Source organism: Carassius carassius, chromosome 15, assembly GCF_963082965.1.
Source record: "Carassius carassius chromosome 15, fCarCar2.1, whole genome shotgun sequence".
Classification (NCBI taxonomy): domain Eukaryota; kingdom Metazoa; phylum Chordata; class Actinopteri; order Cypriniformes; family Cyprinidae; genus Carassius; species Carassius carassius.
Genome location: NC_081769.1, coordinates 7,494,352 through 7,510,410, shown reverse-complemented (window position 1 = coordinate 7,510,410; position 16,059 = coordinate 7,494,352). Strand labels below are relative to the sequence as shown.

The following is a 16,059-nucleotide window of genomic DNA, read 5'->3' as shown; positions in this document are numbered from 1 at the left end:
TTAAACGGGTTTATAGAAGACTAAACCACTACAGACTCTTGAAACGAATGATAGCTATACGACGGATTATGCGATAAACTGATTAAACTTTTAATGACTCAAATACTTAAACATTATTTTTAAATAGTCTACGGTTGAATTTGTGTTGCTATAAGCATTAAAAATAGTGGGGTCTTGCCCTTGTAAACCTTGCGCACTAGTTGCCAAAATTCGGCGTTTTTTTTTTCATCTTTATTGAGATAAAGAAGGAGGCAATGATGTTGTGCGTTCATTGTACCGACTGGAACAGCGGAACCTACAAACCAGCAGAAAAGTTATTCTGAACAGGAGCAAACCGTAGCCTATCACTCACTGTTCTCTCATTGTCGGGAATATAGCCTACAATATCATTTGAAGCTAAGCGTAAAATCAAGCTAAAATGAACAACGGAGGAAAAGCCCTACAGAGCAAAGAAAACATTTGACCCTCCTCCTTTTTCTCTGGGCGTTGGAGGTAATTTTGGGTGGATGGTGATATTTGAAGATGAAGTTGCCTAGTAAATAGCGGAGTTCGTCACTCATTTCCATATGAGTGTGCCCACGGGAGCTATGCCAATCCAAAGTATCATTCACTGTCATAATGATACATTCACATAATAGCAAATCATCTCCGTTATTTTGCAGATTGACTTTTTGAGATTTTTTCAGCGGATCTCTGCTTATGTTCATGAATGAGGTAGATCTTGCCAGCAGAAGAATGTCCCGTCGGAAGCAAGCAAAACCACAGCAGCTGAGATCGGACAAGGACCCTTCACTTTTGGAGCTGAACTCTGAGCACGGTGAGTGCGTTGCTATCCCTTTACTGTATGGTGCGTTATTAAATAAAATAAAATAATATATTATATAATATAATTAAATGACTGACTCTTTGTAATTCTAAAGTAGTGTTTGTAAAATAATTATAGTTAATGTAGTCACATTTGCAAGCTTATTTTGCAGTTTACTAAAATTATATATAATTTATTCATTTATTTTCGCTTTTCGTAGATAGCCTATGACAGGTGCGACTTTAGATCGAAATTTAATATCGAAATTTTTCTTAAGTTATATTTTAACATATGTAAGTCAAAGCTGAAGGTAAATATGACGTTAAAATACTTCAGTTAAATCTACATTAGTGTAGTCTACGATGGACATAAATGGTTGAAAATATATCGACTTGTTAATGTGACTCAATTTAAACAGCAAACGATGGACTTTGGAATTCATATGAAACTTCTGATATTAGCTAATACAACAAATAAATAATAACAACGACAAACTTACAAAGCTAATGAAAAGCATACAAATAATTCGCAATGCAGCGATTATTGTTCAAACTGAGAGATTGACCAACAAAACTTGTGTGTATGCGTGTGACTATGCAGAAACAATCCTAAAAGCAGGTTTTGTAACTCGGATACACTTCGAATCTTTAACCGAATGTCTTTAAAAAGACTTTAAATAAAAATGGGCTGGTTTTCTGCTTAAAATAAGTAGGCTAACTTTTTTGACGTAACGTTTTTCTTTTTCTTAGTTTTAACTTGATATTTTTAGTCAAGTCTTTACTAAATCATTGCCAAAAGAAAAGAAGAGAGATAAAAAAAGAAAGGTAAGAAAGGTGTCAGTTTTACGTGTATTGACGATGGCACAACTCTCTGACATTGCACTCATGGATTAAAACAATTCGGATTTCTATATAATTCTATTTTCTACAAAAGAAAATTTGTCGTTAATAATAATAATAATCACATGTAAGTATAAACCTTCCTCATATATGTTATTCAGGCTCAGTCTCTCAGAAAAGTATTTTAGCATTTTTTTTCTTTCTAGTTTATAAACATCGGCTACTTTATCATATTTATTGCTAAATTATTTGTTTATTATTATATTAAATTATATTATGTATAATTAAGTTTTTTAAAATCAATGTCAAAATTAAAGCACCTCATGATTCAACAACCTCATGACTAAGAGTGAGGCAGTAAACAAGCAATATGTCAAACAGACACAGCATCAATATATATATAAAATGTTTATTTGAAAAAATAGTGTAAAAATTAATGTAATCTAGATAAACTCATAAATCTATCAATACATATTTAAGTACATATTTGCCATTCTTGTGTACATATACATATAATAATAACAGTAAGTCAAGAGAGAATTAACGAGAAATGCACATTGACAATTTTTTGAAGAATTAAACTAACATATTTGAACTCTTGCAGTACTGAGCATATAATGTTGACTTGTATTTCAGTCTTTGGCAGTACAGTGTTGACGTATAATCTGGATTCTACTTCATATGATTAGTAACAGAAATATTGATTGTTTTGCCATTACAGTAATCTAATGACATGATCGGTCATTCTATGAGATTTTAACCATTTGGTCTGACTAAGGTCTAAATGTCCAGTACACCATTTTCATACTTCACATTCACTTAGTGGAATGTTTTCCAGTAAGAATGTTTGAGCAACTCTGTCCTTTTTTTTAATGAGTGCAGTGTTTTTTCAGACATTTCCCCTGTTCCTCTTTGCACAAGTATTTAAATGCTCATTTTGATTCTCCTATGGTTGTCTGGCTTTTGGGGGAAAAAAATATATATAAACAACAAAAATATTTTGTATGGAAAATCAATGGTGTGTCAACAAAAAAACAATCATTGTCCCACCACCAAGTCAGTCCTGACCTGACACAATTGTCCCTGGGGAGGGCTGCTTTGATACTGCATTCACTTAACCTTTGGCTTTATGGCACCATCATGGGTGGCCAATAGATGTCAAACATTAAATGCAGCTTGTGCAGATGTTCTGTTGACCTGAGGAAAGTGGCTCACATATGTCACATGAAGTATCCATTATAATAGTCTGTATGTTGTATTTCATCTCCAAACAACCACAGGGTTCCTTTCAAATTTGTCACTATGTACACCTAACACAGTTTGCAATGTCAAACACCAAAAATCATAAAGATTTTTTTTCTGCTGATACATTTAAATTCACTGTGTATTTTTGAATACTTATTGCATCTTTTATGTTTCCCAGGTAACTGAGTAAGAATATTTAAGTAACTTTGTCCTTTTCTTAATAAGCACAGTGTTTCTTTAGAAATTTCCTCTGTTCCTCTTTGCACAAGTATTTTAATGCTCATGATGATTCTCTCTTGGTCAGACACTATATAGAGAGATATAATAATAATAATAATTATTATTATTATTATTATTATTATTATAGTGGGTGCAGGACACTATAGTTCATTTATGTAAGTGAGGGTAGCAAAATAAAGTAAACTGTGAAATATTATAGTAAAAAATTCTTCATACAGTGGACTACCGCTAAAATTGATTAAAAAAAAAATTGGGATGACAAATTATTCAGAAACGTTGACCTGACCATGTTTGCTTAAGTGTTTTCCTTTCATTTCTAATGTGATATATATGTATATATATATATATATATATATATATATATATATATATATATATATATATATATATATATATATATATATATAAATATATATATATATATATACAGTAAAACCATTCAGACACCTTCAACATTTCTCACATTATCACAGTGTATTCTCTCTCTCTCTCTCTCTCTCTCTCAATTAAGTCAATTCTTTTTTTATTTTCTTGTAGTCAGGTTTGTTAAGTGATAATGAATAATATTCTGACGTTTTATTATAAAACCATTTTTACAGAGGGATTTTGTGACTTAAGTGCAAAGCTTAGAAACGCCTTTCAGCCTTTTCTTTTGGCATTGGTCTTTTCATCACTAGGCACTGACATGGCATGATGTTTTTATGTAAAAAGCTTAACATTAGAGAAATATTAGAGAATATTAGAGCATTTACTGACTACTTAAAATATTTAAAGTATTCAGTAAATTCTGTACGTTGGCACTAATGAATTGTATACTGTAGTTTATATGTCTGTACTAGTGTATGTAGAAAAAATATTAGGCATTTTGGCTTCTTTATTTTTATTTATTTATTTATTTATAAAAAAAAAATACAGCCTCTGACGTCACTACCGGCGCGACCATAAACAGGCACCGGGAGAACATATCATTCACTTCTTCGTCTGAAGCTTGCGTCCGAAGCATGGCAGGGAGCTAGAGGACCCAGTGTCTTGTTCCCTACTCAGGGAACCATGGTTACATTCGTAACCTGAGACGTTACCTTTCAAGGGAACTTCGAACTGCGTCCTCTAGGGGCCGCTATGGGGAAAAGGGGAAAGTCGTGGCCTAATGGTTAGAGAGTAGTACTTGCAATCGAAAGGTTGTGAGTTCGAGTCTTGGGCCGGCAGGAATTGTAGGTGGGGGGAGTGCATGTACAGTGCTCTCTCCACCCTCAGTACCACGACTTAGAAGTCCTGGAGCAAGGCATCGAACCCCCAACTGCTCCCCGGGCGCCGCAGCATAAATGGCTGCCCACTGCTCCGGGTGTGTGTTCACTGCTGTGTGTGTGTGCACCTCAGATGGGTTAAATGCAGAGCACGAATTCTGAGTATGGGTCACCATACTTGGCTGAATGTCACGTCACTTTCACTTTTTCACTTTCACTTTCAAGCATACTGTACCCACGCAGCCATGCTGACGGGAGTGCAGGCCAGAATCATGGCGAGCACTAAGTACCAACTCTTTTTAGGAAACAATACTGGAGCGCTCTGTGGATAAAACAGAGAACTCAGTCTCATATGAGAGGAGAACTCCGAGCTCAGAGTAGTGCGCTCATATGGCTCACCCAAAGCTCAATTTTACAAACCTTGGGTGAGGGGAACATCACCTGAGGCAGCATATACAAGAATACTTCTGTAACTGCCACCTACACTTCCAGCTAGATGCGACAGCACCATTAAGCAGCCAGGAGACCCCTCGGGGTGACCTGGCCGGACATCCATGAAATTCCCTGCAGTGCTGTGCCAGGCCTGATGATCAAGGAGGCTCCCGCAGAAGCCTGTGATCTCAGCCACCTAATAACATTAAGGCGGATGGCTGGTGCTAACAAGTGTTTAGTAGACACTATAATTGAGCACTGCAAAGGAAACTCACAGAGTTTATTAATAGACACATAACCACCAGCAATTTAATACACATAAGTATATACAGAGAGGTTTTACATACTCACCCACCCTCCTGCGCTGGAGCCCCGCTCAAGGGGCACCTCCTTTTAGTCCGGACCTTCAGAAAGGTGGTTGCTATGAACATAAAACCAGCCAAAAACATTATAGGTCCAGCATAGGAGACTGTTATGCGAGAGGTTTCCACCTAACCTCGATCAGGTGGAGAGCTGGTGGTTACAGGGGAATTAGGAAGGGGAGGAAAAAAACAGAAGTTAAAAATCCCTGAATGGAACGTGTAGATTCCTCGATATCGCTCTGATTCGGACGAGAACGCGGACTCATCTGGATCACATCCCTTAGGTTCTGCTTACCTCCTCGTGACCCACGATTCCTCTTACCCCTGCCCACAGGCGGGGGAGGAGCCCGAGTCATGACACTAGCCTTCTATGCCCATCTTTGATCCTCAGATCGAGACAGGCCAGGACCTCTATGTTGTTCGGGCTCGGACCTGGACCTTTCGTGGAACGAAGGATCTGAAAGCAGCAGAGCACGCCTTCATCTCCCTGAACTTCTCGATCACCGTCTCAACAGAAATACCAAAAAGTTCAGAAGGCAAAACCTGAGTATCCAAAAGAAAGCCTTTTCTTTCTTCCCGATGTCTGCCAGGTTCATCCACAGATGTCTCTCCACTGCCACCATGGCCGCCATTGTCCCAACCATAGCGGAGACGGCCTGTTTGGTAGCATGGAGAGAGGTCCGTGGTGCGGCGCGGCTACCTAATCAGGAGAAAGGCCCTTGCCTCCATCCAGGTCTCTTAGCAGATCAGCCTGATATTCCCACAAGCTCATTCTCCTCCGTGCCTCAGCAGCAGCGGATTCTGAACCACAGAAAGCGGATGGCTGCTTTTTTTTTTTTTTTTTCGGAAGAGAGACGAATGAGAGTGGCGCTTTTTTCCTTGAAAAACGCTCACAATGCACGCAGATTGCCTCCTCAAAGACATTGCGTGCATGCTATTCACCCAAACAAATGACGCAAAGATATATATATATATATAAAACACCTTGCTATGTGCACTGTACTGGACTAACTTAGACTTGTATAATGTTGCTCTCTCGCTGGTCTGGTTTCTTCTACTCTGTAAGTCGCTTTGGATAAAAGTCTACTAAAATTACTATATATATATATTCCAGTCACTACTAAAAATAAGAATCAAATACTCTTATTCACTCTTTTAATACTGTCTAACAAGTTATCCATTGTGTGTGTATTGAGTCTGACATGGGTACTACAAAGTTTACATGATTAATCAGGACACTTCCTGTGTTCCCTTAAACAAAAGGCTTAAAACATCTCAAACTGTATTTTATGAAAAATATATATATATATTAAAAAATATATAATAAATAAGGTTTAGGTTTAGGGTTGGTGTAGGGCAATATAAAATACAGTTTGTACAGTATAAAAACATTGTGCCTATGGAGAGTCCCCATAAACCACAAATGCAAGTGTGTGTGTGTTACATAATTAACAAAAATTCACACCCATCCCAAGCTTCTAGTCAAGCACATTACCAGATAATTGCCACGAAGCATGTGTTGCATACAAGTGCACAAAATATCTGGCACTGAATGGATTTGTACAGATTAAAATCTCAGAACAAATGTATGATTTAAACGGTTCAGATATGATTAGATGTGAATAAGGGCTGGTATGACACATCAACTGTACAGAACATGCAATAACTTTAACAGACATTTATTATATAAACACACTGTGTGTGAAAAGATTTTGCAAAAGCATAGATCACACATCTGATAGTACTAATTAAATCTGAAGTTTCATGTTAGTGGTAAATTTGAGTGAGACCTGATTTGTACAGATAAAATGCCCTTGGCTTATATAAAAACAATGGAAATCAACGATTTGCATTGAATCCCCCCCTCAAAATTGCACTAATACAGAGGTTATCAGGCTATACAGAGTAAAGTGAAATGATCAAAATTGGTGTTTATAAGATGAACACAATCACGGGAAAGGGTATAAAGATTTGATTGTGCAAATAAAACTAATGATAATAATATAATAATAATAATAATAATAATATATTCATCCCCTTAATTTTCCTGTTCTTCTCAGTCTCAGGTGAAGGACTGGATGATTCAGACAGTGGAAATGAGAGCCGCAGTGGGAGTGAAGAGACCCATGTGTGTGAAAAGTGTTGTGCTGAGTTATTTAAGTGGTCTGATTTCTGTGAACATCTGAAGACCTGTACCAAGAATCCACTTGTGTTTATTATCAGTGACAATGAAGTGACTTCAGACCAAACACAGGACTACCCAACTGAACCATCACCTATGCCGAGCTGCAGCAGTGACCCAGCAGACAGTGAAGGGGTAGTAGAGAAAAGCCGCATGTCCACTACAGGTGTTGAAGGAGCAGAGATGATGTTGGACCTGGGTGCTGTCCTGGAGAAAGAATATGAGCCCATGGAGGTGGAACTGTCTCCTGAGAAACCCATAAATTCTGAGAATCAAGTAACACTGTCAGAGCCAGACATAAGCCTACCTCAACTTGAAGATCTTAAGCAGTCTTCTGGGGCAGGATATACTATACCCAGCACTAATGTCACACTTGAAACACTGCATGGAACCCGTGTGGCTGTGGCTCAGTTCTCTCAGGGTGCCGGGGGAGCACTAGCTGGTGAAGTGTCATCTATGGCCATTCCTATGATCCTTGACCAACTCATGGCCTTGCAGCAACAACAGTTAAACCAGCTTCAATTGATAGAGCAGATTCAGAGCCAGGTGGTGCTAATAAACAAACAGACCTCCACACAGACAGCTGTCAAGCATCAAGCAGACCACAGCATGAATGCAACCTTAGAAGTAACCTCATCTTCCAACATGCCCACAATGCCTGGGCAGCTTCATCTACATGGCTTCATTACACCCCCTGTGCATCAGCTTCCAATCAAAGGGCCCTCCGATTTCAATGGACAGGTCTCAGCCTCATTATCTTCAGCTCTGGAGGAAGCCTGTGTTAATGTTCCTCAGACAGTTAGCCAGCTGGCCAGTTCTGGGATGAAAAACAATATCACAATTAATTCATTATATCCATCAGCTAGTAATCTGGTTCCTTCTCAATGGCCACCATGCTCAGTGTCGATTGGCAGCAGTAGCTGCACCATTAGTCTAACAGGAACTGGGGGTGAAATAAGTTGTGGTATTTCACTTCCAAAAAACACACCTAGTCCTCTAACACTGAGTCATGGAAGATTGATAACATCCCCCTCCAGCCTTCCTTTCATACCTCACAGCTCATCCAGCAGTGTTATCTTCCCTAATCCTCTAGTCAGTATTGCAGCAACAACAAATGCTCTTGATCCTCTTTCTTCCCTAATGAAGCACAGCAAAGGAAAGCCCCCAAATGTCTCTGTGTTTGACACCAAACCCAGCTCAGAAGATCCCTTCTTCAAACACAAGTGCAGATTTTGTGCCAAGGTGTTTGGAAGTGACAGTGCCCTGCAGATTCATCTTCGCTCCCATACTGGTGAAAGGCCTTTCAAATGCAACATTTGTGGTAATCGCTTCTCCACAAAGGGTAACTTGAAAGTTCATTTTCAGAGACACAAAGAAAAGTATCCTCAGATACAAATGAACCCCTATCCAGTTCCTGAGTATCTGGATAATGTTCCAACTAGCTCAGGTATACCTTATGGGATGTCATTGCCCCCAGAAAAACATGTTACCACATGGCTGGACAGCAAAGCTGCTTTGTCTACAATCTCAACATCAACAGCACCGCAACTCCCACCAAAAATACCCAGTATTATAGGAAGCTATGGGGATTCAATTAGTATTACCCCTTTAAGGAGGTCACCTCAAATGCCATCGCCGCCATCAAGTGAGTGTACATCTATGTCTCCTAATCACCTCATTGCTGAGGCTAGTATTGCACCAATTTCCAGTTCACCACAGCCTAGTGTGGCAAGTGACACACCTGCAGTTCTAAAATCAGAAGCCTTTCATCTTCCACACACCTCCACCACCAGGCCTGGAGAAACCAGCATATTGACTACTTCCATACAAGTTATTTCTAGAACCACAGTTACAACTACAACTAGCACCAGAACACAAACAATAGATTCAGCAAATACCCCCTCTGCTGTTTCTCCTCCATCCCTTCAAATGGTTTCCAGTCAGTTTAAGCCCAAATTTCCTTTTGGTGGCCTCCTTGACTCTATGCAGACATCAGAGACCTCAAAGCTACAGCAGTTGGTGGAAAATATTGATAAAAAGATGACAGATCCCAACCAATGTGTCATCTGTCATCGTGTGCTTAGTTGTCAGAGTGCTCTAAAGATGCATTATCGCATCCATACAGGAGAGAGACCCTTTAAATGTAAAATATGTGGCCGTGCTTTCACAACTAAGGGTAATTTGAAAACACACTTTGGGGTTCATAGATCAAAGCCCCCTCTCCGGGTACAACACTCTTGTCCCATATGCCAGAAAAAGTTTACTAATGCTATAGTTCTGCAGCAACACATCCGCATGCATATGGGTGGACAGATTCCTAACACACCCCAGCCTGACAGTGTTCAAGACATGGACACAAATCTGTCATTTGACGAAAAGAGCTTAGCTACCACAAGCAACTATGATGACAAGCTAACTGATGAGATGGACCAAACAATAGAAGATGAAACAGGTATTAAAGAAGGCAATGTGGACCCACACAAAAAACATTCAGACACAGATATGTCTCCAAGCACTTCACCTCCAACTTCTCTTATATCTAGCATGGTTGCTTTGGAGAATGAAAGGAGGCTTTCTGACACAACAGTTAAAACAACCAATGCCTTCAGCCCGAAGCTTCTAGAAGTTGCGAGTGGAATTGATGGGGAAAATGAATACATGTTTAAAAGTGAGTCATCTTCCACTGTAGGAGACTTGGAGAACCACAGTGTTGGGAGTCCAGCACAGTCTGAATCATCTGGCTCTACGCAGGCTCTGTCTCCTACTTTTAGTCAATGTGAGAGTCATCGCTCCAAGTCCCCTACTCAGTCAAATAACAGCAAGGAGGATACTTTGCATCTCTCTTCAGTGAATGCAGCAGTGAAGTCGGAACAATTAGATGCCCTTTCTCCTGGATCAGAAAACACAGGTGCATTAGATCTTACTGCTACACAGCACACTAGGTCATTTGTCAAAGATGAGAATCACTTCAGTCTGCTGTTCCTGGGAAAAGACAAAGGTAGTATATTTTTAGACTATATATACACTATATATACACAATATCAGTCAAAAGTTTTTGAACAGTAATTTTAGTAGATTTATTTATTTATTTATTTATTTATTTATTTAGTCTCTTCTGCACATCAGGCCTGAATTTATTTGATCCAAAGTAAAATATCTGTACTATTTAAAATAAAAAATGTTTTCAGGTTTATTTGATGAATAGAAAGTTCAGAAGAAGAGAATTTATTTGAAATATAAAAAATATATTTTTTAAGATTTTTATCACTTTTTTATATGAATTTAAAGCATTGTTGCTAAATAAAGGTTTCTATAATTTCTATAATTGCTTGCTTTTGAATATGCTTTTAAATGGTATAGTGTGTAATATAATGTACAGTATAATGTTACAAAAGCTTTTTATTTCAGATAAATGCTGATCTTTAGATCTTTCCATTCATCAAAGAATGAATGAATGAATGAATAATAAATAAATAAATAAATAAATAAATGTATGTATGTATGTACTGTATGTATGTATGTATGTGACCCTGGATCACAAAACTAAATTGCTGGGGTATATTTGTAGCAATAGCCAAAAATACTCAATTTCTTTAATGCCAAAAATCTTTAGAACATTAAGTAAAGTTCATGTTCCATACATATATTTTGTACCTAATGTAAATACATCAAAACTTAGTTTTTGATTAGTAATATGCAGTGCTAAGAACTTTAAAGGAGATTTTCTCAATATTTCATATATATATTTTTTTTTTCACCCTCTGATTCCAGATTTTGAAATAGTTTATCTCGGCCAAATATTGTCCAATCCTAACAAACCATACATCAATGGAAATCTTATTTATTCAGTTTTGAGATGGTGTAAATCTCAATTTCAAAACGTTGATCCTTGTGACTGGTCTTGTGGTCAAATGTAATAAATAAATAAATAAATAAAGAAGGTTTGCACTAATGAATTATACCATAATGAATTATACCGTAGTTTAGTCAATACAAATGTTAAATACTGATAATAATAATAATAATAACGTTTCTTAAATATGCAAATCAGCATATTAGAATGATCATGTAGTAAGACTGGAGTAATGATGCTGAAAATGATATTTGATCACAGGAATAAAATGCATTTAAAAATGTGCATTTTAAAATATATTAAAATAAAATTATTTAATTTTAAATATTAAACATATTTCACAATATTACTGCTTTTGCTTTATTTTGGATCAAATAAATGCAGGCTTGTTGAGCAGACGATAACGCTTAAAAAAAAAAAACATTTGACTGGTAGTGTATATAGCGCACACATTATTTAACTATTCTTCATATTCTACAGCAGCGTTTTCCAATCCCAGTCTTCATGCTGAACTCGCACTGGCGCGAGAACTGGGATTGGGAACCGCTGTTCTACACTATACAATACAAGTAAATAAAATAAACATTTTCCTGTTATTTATTCATTCATTCATTAAGGTTTAAACACTCCCTGTATTATAAGCTCGAAACCAAGCACAGTCAAATTTCAGAATGGACACAGTAAACCACCGGCCATGTGTGAGGGGCGCCACTTACCAGCTGGCTCCCAGGTACCGACCACAACCCCTCAGACAACAATAATCCCCAACCTTACACCAAAGCTGGCACCACCTCCACCTCGGCGGACCCCCAAACAACATAACTGCACCTCTTGTGGAAAGAATTTTTCATCAGCCAGTGCTCTTCAGATCCATGAGCGCACTCATACAGGAGAAAAACCATTTGGTTGTACCATCTGTGGCAGAGCCTTCACCACAAAAGGAAATCTAAAGGTATGGCTTAATTACATTTAACCTATGTGTGCATATTAGTTTATATTTATGGAATTACATATATAAATTTATTTGTCGGTAGTCAACTGTTAAAAAAATTATAATAATAAAAAGTTGAACAAATGTTTCAATGACTCGCGCATAAATACTTCATTTGTTTCATTCCAAAATTAATGAATCAAAGTTTTTTTTTCACTGTTCTCCTCTCCACCTGCTGGTGTTATGTTGTAATTAATACAATCTTAATTTGATGTGTCATCACTTTCAAAAAGGAGATTTATTCTATTTTGATTGCTGAACTATAAACTTTTATTCAGTACATCTGTTATTATTTGATTGTTTGTAACACAAAAATAGCTATGCAAAAGACTGTATAAAGATGTTTTATATACATTTACTGTTCTCTCTGGTCAACAGCAGTGAGAATGCAGATTTGAATGTTATAATGTGATTCAAGGGTTTAATAGACATATAGCTGAATCTTGTCATTTATAAACAAGATTGCGCGGGGTTACTGAATCTGTTCACGATCTGGCTGTTTATTAAATTATTATTAATTAAATATTTATTAAATAACCCAATTTTTTTTTTAGCTTGTTTAGTTAAATGAACACTTATGGTAAGCGGTAATCTACTGCTTATCATCCTGGACAGCTGGATTTCTAGTATTTGAAGAACAAATAAAAATGTATAAAACATTTTATTTGTGAAGGGAATGGTCTTTCTTCAAGATTATCAGGGGCTTTTGACAAAACATTAGGGCCTTAAGCTGAACAGCAGCAAGCTCATATTTCCTGCAAAGTACTACCTGTACCACTCAAATTATAACACATTATTTCAAGCTTACCAAGTCAGGCCAGGGTATCACTAGCTGGTGACTTGGTCAAAAATTTATTTTGGATAATTCTTAAGCAAAAAACATTATGGACTGCAGCTTTAAGTACATTAAACATCAAATACTTTTGTACGTTTACTTGAGTAAAATTGAAAAAGAGTACTTTTATTGGAGTAATAGATTTGCTACAGGGTAATTTTCACGTATGTTAATATACACGGGGTTATTTCATATATTTAATATGTACAGCAGCAGTATTTCCATGCTCACAGGAGGATGTCTGTGCTAAAGCATTTTTAGCAATGCTTAAACATATTGACAGATAGTGGACCTGCACCCAGAAACGACAACAACACAGGCCTTCACTATCTGTAAAGACCACAATGAGACAAGCTCTGGGGCTGGGGACAGATGCTCAGCAAAGACCTTGACAACTACACAAGCCCTCAGCACAAATCCCTACATCTAGCTACTGTATGAACATCATGCCTGGACAAGCTGGGACCAAAATGCAGTTTTATCAAGAAGGATTGTTATCGTCAGTGGCACATTGAAATACATTAAGATACATTGAGAACATTGAAATAACTGAATAATATTGCTGCCTTTTGGGTAACTTGCTCATAGCTGATAGCTTATAACTTCACACTGTGATTGATATGAACAGACTTGAGCTAAATAATTACACTATTTTCTTTTAGAGCTGCATAACAGGAGAAACTGAACGACTGAGAACCTGAAACTCCAAATAGCATGAGTTTCCATAAATGATTCTGCTATATCCTGTTTATCTTTGTGAAGCTGCTTCGACACAATCTGTATTGTATTAAGCATTATAGAAATAAAGGTGACTTGACATGAAACTTGCATGTCATTGTAACATTCTCTAACAATATCATACTAAGTATCATTACTAAGTTTACTAGTTACTAACTTCAAATGAGATTAAATTTAGTTATATGTATTTGATATACATTTATAAAGCAAACTAAGAATACAAAAGTATATAAGAAATGCATAGAAATGAAGATTGTTTATTTATTTGTTTGTGATGCACATAAACTGAACTAGCATTCTCATTTCAGGTCCACATGGGAACCCACATGTGGAACAATGCCCCAGCCCGGCGGGGAAGACGACTGTCAGTGGACAATCCGATGGCTCTACTAGGGGGAGATACTATTAAATTCAAAGAAATCTTTCAGAAGGATCTTGCAGCACAAGCAATCAACAAAGACCCAGGCTTTTGGAATCAGTATGCTGTAGCCATTACCAATGGATTAGCAATGAAAAACAATGAAATCTCTGTCATTCAGAATGGAGGCGTTCCATCCATTCCCATTAGTCTAAGTGGTGGTGGCATTCCTGCCGTAGGAGGAATGTCAGGTGGGATGGAGAGGTCTCGCACTGGGAGAAGCCCTCCACTGACTGAATTTGAGAAGACTAACCTGGAAATGAGAACTGGACACCTCTTCTCCAGATTCAGGGAAGAAGACAATGAAATAACAATTAAATGATGATGTACAGTTAGAAAAGGATACTTTTTATTAATTAATTAATAAAAAATAGAAAGAGTAATACTTAATCCAGGTTGAATTAAATCATTATATTGTTTAAATTGAGTCAGATATGCTGTTTAGATTTGGAACTCTAGTATTTAGTGTTCTTCAGTCCTACTATACATTCAGTAACAACATTTGTCTTGACAGGTTTGCATGATGCTTACTGGTTTCTTTCTTCAGTGGTATTACCCTCTGAACTATACATGTTTCAGCTGACATGGGCAAAAAAAAAAAAAGATCTATTTCTTTGTGGATGGATATAATAGATGCTTGTGGTACATTAAAATGTAAATCTTAGCTTTTTCATTTTCTAGATGCCTGACCAAAAGTTGTAACTATTTTAGTTTTAAATTAATTCTCCAGCCATTGTCCTATGTTATCTTCTTTATATTTATGATATAAATTAAAAGCAGGTATTAATATATATTTAATTGCTCTGAGTTTTTATGAATCTATTTCATTTCATCTTTTCAAAATTGTAATTTTAAAAATACATTGAAATAAACACAGAAAAAAATCTTCATTATACCAATGCAATCATACTGAGGAGTTGTTGTTGTTTTTTCTTTAGAAAAGCTGTAATATGCTACATAATGGGACAGCTCTGATATGTAAAGCTGCTACAATCACAAGCCTCTTTTTTATTCTTTGTAAAAAAAAAAGAAAAACACAGTTCTATAAAAACAGTTTGAGTTAACAGCAAATCTACTGAGTACAAACAGAACTGGTATGGATATTTTGTAATGCTCACACACAAATAATTATACAATTATATATTAAATTATATAATTACACAAATATTATATAATATTGTTAATGTCAATAATTATAATAATGATTATGTTGATTTGTCATATTTGGGGAAGGAATGAGGAATGGTCTTGTTTGTGAGATTGTATTACTGTGAGCTTGAGTTATCTAAATTAATTTTATTATTATTATTATTATTATCATTTATGTATTTATCCAGTTAACTTGTGGGGTTTGTAAATGAGCCTTTGTGGAGATAATTTTCTGCACTTTAATTTCAAGATATTCTGTGCTTTTAAGCTCAAATAAAATAAGAAGAGATTCTGTCTGTTTAATACTGTCTCTGTTTCTACTTATGGCCATTGCTTTTTCATCAAATTTTTTTTTAGGAAACAAATCAAATAAGTTTAAATATATTAATTAAAATATGTATTTATCCTAAATGAGAACACTTTCACATAAATATACAGTGGCCCCAAAAAGTATTGGATACCTTTGGACACCCACACATTTTTGTATTTAATTGCATTAGATACCAGATATCCAAGCAGGATCTTCATACAAATGAGGCTACTCATTTAATACCTAGATAACTACTTTTGGTGTTTCTGTATTTCTGTGTAAAAAAAAAAGAAAAAGAAAAAAAAGTAAAGAAAATTGTTTTATGTACCTAAATGCACATAAAAACTAATACTGTATGACTTTAAAAGGATTGTGTTTTTTAATAAGACTAATCGTAAGTTTTACATACTAATCCT

General features: G+C 36.3%; 1 protein-coding gene across 1 annotated transcript; it reads left to right on the top strand.

Moving 5' to 3' along the window:
- Nucleotides 1–282: 282 nt before the first annotated feature.
- Nucleotides 283–14,966, top strand: LOC132157672 (sal-like protein 3). The gene is made up of 4 exons (XM_059566988.1): nt 283–817; nt 7,228–10,347; nt 11,820–12,154; nt 14,075–14,966. Exons 1-4 carry the CDS (start codon nt 700–702, stop codon nt 14,504–14,506), a joined length of 4,005 nt encoding a protein of 1,334 aa, XP_059422971.1. The 5' UTR covers nt 283–699; the 3' UTR covers nt 14,507–14,966.
- The last annotated feature ends 1,093 nt before the right edge of the window (nt 14,967–16,059 follow it).

Bases quoted from the DNA above. Each gene is read 5' to 3' on its own strand.
- LOC132157672 (XM_059566988.1), top strand. From the start codon at position 700: ATGTTCATGAATGAGGTAGATCTTGCCAGCAGAAGAATGTCCCGTCGG. The intron at 818-7,227 runs GTGAGTGCGTTG...TGTTCTTCTCAG, and splicing joins GGAGCTGAACTCTGAGCACG to TCTCAGGTGAAGGACTGGAT. The intron at 12,155-14,074 runs GTATGGCTTAAT...TTCTCATTTCAG, and splicing joins CCACAAAAGGAAATCTAAAG to GTCCACATGGGAACCCACAT.